Here is a 7,257-nt window from a genome sequence, read left to right on the forward strand (position 1 = left end):
ATGAGCTTCTCTTGGTGTTTGTGTTCATGTTCTGGGTTGTAATATATCTATCTCTGTAAATAGAGTCCATCAGTGCACTTTGGACATTTTCTTCCCTGGCGGCCTGGCACTCAAATATCATCCCATTTTGCAAGATGCCCCGTGCAATAAGTTGTTTTTATAGTCCTGTTTTCATGTCCAGTGTTGGTGGAGGGTTCACGAAGCTGTTCCATTTCCGTCATCAGTACAGTGATCAGCTGAAACCTCTGCCCGGGGCTCGTGTCTGAGGACGTGTCTGGGACATGTTTTACCAGCGTGTGCGTTCGTCCGTCCTCCCATCAGCTCGCGGACATGTTTAGATCTGTGTCTCCATTTGACCAGGCGTGTGAATATGATTATGAGCACTGCCCCTGTCTCCCGCTTGTCCACAGAACGTATCAGACTTGTGAAAATGGAGATGGGGACATTTACTGGCACTTCAGCACCAAAAGCTGAAGATCTTCAGATGAAAGGAGGACGAGTTTGAGTTGTTGGCTGTAATTGCAGGTGTATAATGGCACCTCCTGGCTCACTGAGCTGGGCTGCACTAGTGCATGAAGAATGATAATGATGCGAAGGAACGCAATTTTAAAAGGCAAAAAGTGTGTGTGTATATTTATATCTGTACTAATAGAGTCAAAATGTGTTATTTCATGAATTGTACATGAAATATTACATGAAACTAGGGCTGTGCGATAAAACATAAAAATGTATATTGCGATATAAATTGAACCATGGACAGTAGATGGATTATAATTTAGTAATTTAGGAAGTAAATTTAAATGTGTTTACAATGCGTTGTATAATAAATATTTTACAGTTACATCAACATATAGCATAACCATATTCCAGATTAAGCAATATCTGGCCAATTCGACTGAAAGGGGAATTTCTGTCACACCCATAAGGCCAGTGAAATAGCAGTTTTTTTTGTATGAACATTTTAAGAAAATATTTAAATATCTCTATGCTTGTACATGTTTTATAATGAAGTCCTTTTTTAAGATTTGTGATTTTTAAAATCACAGGACACCAAACAGGCCAGGACCGCCCCTGGTTATTTCCCTGCATGCTGTCAGTAGCTGAAAAATCTGTTCTGTTCGGTAAAATAATGACCATGAAATAATATTTCACAATAATAAGTACTTTAATATAGCAGAGTGCAATATATTTCACAATTTTATGTTGCTATTATACATCCTTCTATTATTATTTTTAGTGTTTTTTGTGGTTTTGTTCAGGTCAAACGACTTGAAATGAAGTGAAGTGATTGTCATTGTGAAACACTGCAGCACAGCACACAGTGACATGGTGAAATGTGTCCTCTGTATTTAACCACCCTGTAATCACCCTTGGCGAGCAGTGGGCACCGTGATACGGGTGGTTGTAGCCTAGCGGGTAACACACCCGTCTATGAACCAGAAGACCCAGGTTCAAATTCCACTTACTACCATCATGTCCCTGAGCAAGACACTTAACCCTGAGTGTCTCCAGTGGGAGACTGTCCCTGTAACTACTGATTGCAAGTCACTCTGGATACATTACGTCTGGTAAATGCTGTAAATGTAAATTACAGGCACCCGGGGAGCAGTGTGTGGGTACGGTACCTTCATCAAGGGGACCTCAGTGGCACCTTGGCGGGTCAGGATTCGAACCAGCAACCTTCTGCTTTACTTTACTTTACTTTACTTTATTTATCCAAAGCTTGCTGCTTTGTATGGCTGCACATATACTAAAATTGGATCGATACAGAGAAGATTAGCAGGGCCCCTGCAAAAGGATGACACCGTGAAGCGCTCCATATTTTTGTGGAGTGGTGGTTAAGGAAGCGGCCCCGTAATCAGAAGGTTGCCGGTTCGAATCCCGATCCGCCAAGGTGCCACTGAGGTGCCACTGAGCAAAGCACCGTCCCCACACACTGCTCCCCGGCCGCGCCTGTCATGGTGCCCACTGCTCACTCAGGGTGATGGTTAAATGCAGAGGACAAATTTCACCGTGACACCGCTGTGCTGCAGTGTCTCACAATGACAATCACTTCACTTTCACAGATTACGGGGTCGCTTCCTTACCCGCTAGGCCACCACAGCCCCATATGCCCGTATTATCACAATCGTTCCCGTTGGCCAAATCTATATCGCATACGTTTATACCATTTATCCCGTGCAGCCCTACATGAAACCAAACCACAAAATGTATCTAAAAATCATATCTAAAAATATATATTACAAATAGAGAAAGTTTAAAATGATGTCTGCTTATCAACAATATCTAATCTGTTGGTCATAAACGAAGATCAATTTCATTTCTTTAATTCACTAAATGGAGAGTACATTTTTCTTATTTTTTAAAATGACATTTAGCTGCCAATAATCAGCACAGATATGGAAGACTGTAGAAGACTTTACCTTGGTTATTAAATCAAAAGGTCATGGCACAAATGTTGTGGTGCAAATGGACCTCTGTTTTCGGGGTTGGTTAGTCTCATTCATGTGTGCTGTTTGCAGTAGAAATGATGGGGGGACCTGGAACCTGGTGTTTGTGCGAGCTGAGGATGTGAGTGGAGTCTCTGGTGGAGGTTGGGAGGCTGTTGCTCTGGTAACAGGTGTTGTGTGATGGCGAGTGTGTCAGTTCCAGCAGCACGGCGCCACTCTTAGACATTTGGTGAAATTTGCAGGAGACGATGCGAACCGCTGGTAGTTTATCAGGAGCTCGGACCACTTTTCATATTCCTGAACTTCCTGTTCAGACATGACTGATTAATTTCAGTGATTTTGAGTTGAGTGGAGTGGAACCAATGCAGATCCAGCACATCCCAAAGATTCTGACTGGGGTTTCGGTCAGGACTCTGTGGTGGTTGGTCGCTCCAGCTTCCTGGATCCTGGCCTGACATATTCTCCTGCCATCGTGAATAGCGCGTTGATGGAACAGTGTGGTCGTTCACCAGAGTTCGGGGATCATCTGACTTCGTTTTACTGAACCAGTGAACCGCAACCCCAGATCACACCCCTGCCTCCATGGGCTTGGCATGATGGGCGCATCGCTTCATGACCTTACCTTCTTACCCTGATGCAACAGGGTCAGTCTGGACTCATCAGATCACATGACCTTTTCCCATTGATCCAACCCTGTCCAATAACCGTTCCTCCTAGCAAATTAAAGCCGTTTTTTACATTTCGTCTCTCCTGTGGCCACAAGGCTGTTTAATGGCATTCCTACACCTTCTCGCTATATAACGCACGTGGATCTGATTTCCAGCCACTGCTTAGATTATGGATGTCCACCGTCCTCCCAGAGTTTTAGAACTGTTGTAGCCTCCTCAGAGGAGGACAGTTCACCAGTGGTGACGCTGAGGAACAGGAGATGAGGAACGCCGAGGGATGCGACCTCTGTTGCCAGTATCCGGAACTGGGAGACCATAACAGTAGCAGCATTGGTAGCATATGCTCTCTGTCCATTCACAAGGCTCACAACGTCCCCTCCTCCGTCCCTCCGTCCCCTCGCTCTCTCTCGCTCGCTCGCCCGCCCTCTACATTAACATGCTGCAGCCATTCTGGCTCCTGTATCCTGCAGTAATTGGAAAGCCGTCACCGGGCCTGATGTTCGGTCCGAGTCGGGTGTGCGATCGAGGGGGACATGATGGAGAGGGGAGGGAGGGATCTGATTGGTCTCGCTGGTGAAGGAGGGGTATGAGAGTCTGAGTCACCACAGGAGAACATGAACCAGGATAAAACGCACACACACGCAGGTAAACGTTCCTCAGCTGTGTGTGTGTGTGTGTGTGTGTGTGCCCACCAGATGAATGAGAGAACCTGCAGCAGCATTAAGATTCAGCGCGTGAGGGGAGGGGAGAGGGAGAAGGAGGGAGGAGGAGGAGCCGGGTGGGAGGAGCAGCTCCAGCACCCTCCACACGCACCATGACCCCCGGTGTCGTTGCTGGCGGCGACCGTTGCCGCGTGCGGTAGAATGTGGAGCGTGGGGCGTGTGCGCCGCAGCAGAGAGACGGGGAGACAGCAGCGGCGACGCGACAGCGTGTGTGACGGAGCGGCGCGGGACGATGGCAGGACCGGACGGCTGCCGCTGAGCGCGGGAGGGGGCGTGTGTGTGGGGCGGGACCATGTCGGTGACCGCCGGACCGGGCTGCCAGCTGCCGGGGATCACCACGGTAACCTACGTTTTCGTTTACAGCCCCGGGACGGTGCAGCGGGAGCCCAGCCCCCCGCCCCTGGTGCCGGCCGTCGCCGGGGGCCGCGGCCCCAAGAGGAAACTGTACAGCGCCGTGCCGGGCCGCACCTTCATCGTGGTGAAGCCGTACACGCCGCAGGGCGAGGGGGAGATCCAGCTCAACCGGGGGGAGAGGGTCAAAGGTGAGCCGCCCGTCCGTCACACTTCACCTGTCAGTGAGACCAGGGTTCAAATCCCACGTGCTCCCACCAACGTACCTCCATCCATCATCACCTCCTGCTAATTAGAACCTAGAACCGGGGGACGTTCTACTGGCACATTGTGAGTGTGCCTTGTTTTCTCCTCTTTTGAAAGCGCTGGCATTTAGGGACGAAGCGCGTCTTCGCCCTGCTTTACATGCCACCTTCAGAACGGACGGCCAATGACACGGTGTCTGCGACCATGATTATTCATAACTCCCAATGCATAGTCATGTGCTTTTTAAATAATGTCAGGGCTGACCCTCCCCCAGGTGGCCACACCTGTCCTGGCGTGAAGGACAGCAGGGAAAGGTCACTTCACGTCGGGTGAAGTTTGGAAGACTGGCGTTCGTTTGAACCTGGTTCAGGTTTTGAGCTGGGAAGGTTCTTGACCCCTGGCGTGGGATTGGACCTTCCAGTCAGGAGGTGACCTGGGTTCTCACTGATCCCAAGACGCAATCGAGTTTTTTTTACATTTTATCTGGTGAAATGTGTACATTTGTACTATGTGTGTGTGTGTGTGTGTGTGTGTTTATAATGTTCATGCCTCATATGTTCATATATCTGCTCTTGTCTCCATTCATGCTTCATTGCAGACAGTCACTCAAACGAGGTAGAAGGTAAAGACAGCATGTCACCCTACAGTCCCTTCTCCCTGTGTTCCTTTACACACACACGCGCACACACACACAGCTCCTGTTTCTCATACAGTCAAATTTCACTCCTGTCCCATCATCCAACTGCGGTTATTCTGTGTGTACAACACCCCACATGTCTATTAACTACCCCCCCTCTCTCTCTCTCCCTCCCTTTCTCGCTCTCTTCCTCTCTTCTTTCTGTTACGATGACTTCTGTGGTGAACCATAATTCTGATTATAGAGATGTATTATAATTGTGATTGCGGCTGGTATTCAGGTGTCCCCACATGCCACACACCTGTAGTGTCGGGTGATCAGGTGGCCTCTGTTGATGTTTCTCGTCCGGGACGTGCCAGCCTGCAGGCGCTCGGGGGACGTTGGCGTGTAGGCGGCGCCCGACACAGTTGGGCATCTTGGTCTGAACTTCGTGGGGACCAGTGTCACATGATCAGGGGAATATATCAGGCTTTTACTGAAGAGGCGTGTCACTAATACTGAACTCATATACTGTTTAATTAGACACATTACCATTTATCATGCACCTCTCTTCTTTAATACGTTTCTTCTGTTGTAGGTCCTCATACACATGCACACACACACACACACACACACACAGGTGTAAACATGGGAAATGGTGTTATCTATTTCCATGTGTGTGGTGGTGCACCCCTAGCCTGCCCACAGATCTGATAGCTGCTCCCATCCACCCTAGAAGAGAGTGTGCGTGAGGACCCGGGTCTGGTTCTGGGATGGTGGTGGTGATGGTGAACTCTCCTTCACTCCACCCGACTCACATTTGTTCTACTTTGTTTACTCTTGCAACTTGCTTCCTAGTGACATGGTTACCCTGCGATGAGGAGGAGGAGGACGATGAAGGTACATTGGAATATGACGGTGCCTTAAATCAGCAGTGGTCTAAATCGGTCCTGGTCTTGGTGGAACCACAACCAAAGCGACCTTCCACCTGGAAGACCACCTGGCAGGGGGTTCCTCCAGGACCAGGACTGACAACCACACTGTAGTCTGGATGTGCAGCTGATGTGTCATGTAGTTTAGCTGAAGCAGTGGCTGATGGGAAGTAGCGTGTGTGTTCCTCTAATGGATAGTAACAGGTGCACACACACACACACACACACACCATTAATCATGATGAAACTGATGAATCTGTGTTTCTGAGTGGGATACCCCAGGATGTGTGTGTTGATTGGTGTTATTAGTGTGTGTGTGTGTGTGTGTGTGTGTGTGTGTGTGTGCATGTGTGTAATGTGGAGTTGCAAGGTTTTTCCAGAATAGTGACTCGGTGTGATAAAAATTAAGGTTGCCTTGGTGACTGGTCGATGTGAGCGGTGACTGGATAGGTGGGGGCTATTACACACACACACACACACACACACACACACACACACAGCCTGACACAGACACTCAGAAAGGGAATTGATTGTTTTAAATGGCTTTGCTTGCATGTGTAAGAATCCATTATTTGTACATCCATTAAAGCTGGAAGTACAGAGGCAGTACACACACACACACACACACACTAAAACACAACACATGTGCTCATTGCTGTGCACACATAAGCATTCCTGTGTGTGTGTGTGTGTGTGTGTGTGTGTGTGTGTGTGTGTGACATTACCTGTTACCTGTGTGTGGTAATTACCGGGTTAAAGAGTTTCTGGTTGGAGCAGTGATTTTTATGTCCATGCTGACCTCATTGCCCTACACACACACATACACACACACACCGGTGTTAAACACACACACCTTCAGCTCACCCGTCTTTGCTCTGAACCCGACCCCCTGCCGACCTCACCAGCTGTCCCCTCTTCTGTCACGTAGAACATGGAGCTGCAGCGAAACACAACGGCTGCAATCATTTCCCCTCATGCGTTCAGCCTGCATGTATAATGAATCTGTGTGTGTGTGTGTGTGTGATGTACAACAACACTGTCATTCAGAATGAGTAGAACAGCATCAGCGTTTATATGATTTCTTTTTATTTCACACATTTATTATTTACCAAGAGGAACAGAGTTTTATTCGTGTCTCATTATATTCAGTAACGCTGATTTATGTCCGCAGGGTTTACAAGTTATCAGCTTACTGTATGTTGGAGAGGAGGAAGTAACTACACACCCAGTACTTTCTACTGGTGTGTAATTGTTCCTGACACCCAGAAGATG

The 7,257-nt window shown here is 48.2% G+C and overlaps 1 protein-coding gene and 1 pseudogene across 1 annotated transcript in view; both read left to right on the forward strand.

Moving 5' to 3' along the window:
- The window catches only part of LOC114771770 (SH3 and multiple ankyrin repeat domains protein 3-like), a gene marked incomplete at its 3' end in the record, with an annotated part of 77,767 nt that extends 71,814 nt beyond the window's left edge, over positions 1–5,953 (forward strand). Inside the window, exons 12-14 of the mRNA XM_028965118.1 lie at positions 4,204–4,382; positions 5,036–5,059; positions 5,912–5,953. Of these exons, the coding sequence (XP_028820951.1) occupies positions 4,204–4,382; positions 5,036–5,059; positions 5,912–5,953 (245 nt within the window). The remainder of the gene's footprint in view (positions 1–4,203; positions 4,383–5,035; positions 5,060–5,911) is intronic.
- Positions 1,727–1,826, forward strand: LOC114771772 (uncharacterized; annotated as a pseudogene).
- Positions 5,954–7,257: the final 1,304 nt, after the last annotated feature.

Source organism: Denticeps clupeoides, unplaced genomic scaffold (genome assembly GCF_900700375.1).
Source record: "Denticeps clupeoides unplaced genomic scaffold, fDenClu1.1, whole genome shotgun sequence".
In the NCBI taxonomy this organism is placed as follows: domain Eukaryota; kingdom Metazoa; phylum Chordata; class Actinopteri; order Clupeiformes; family Denticipitidae; genus Denticeps; species Denticeps clupeoides.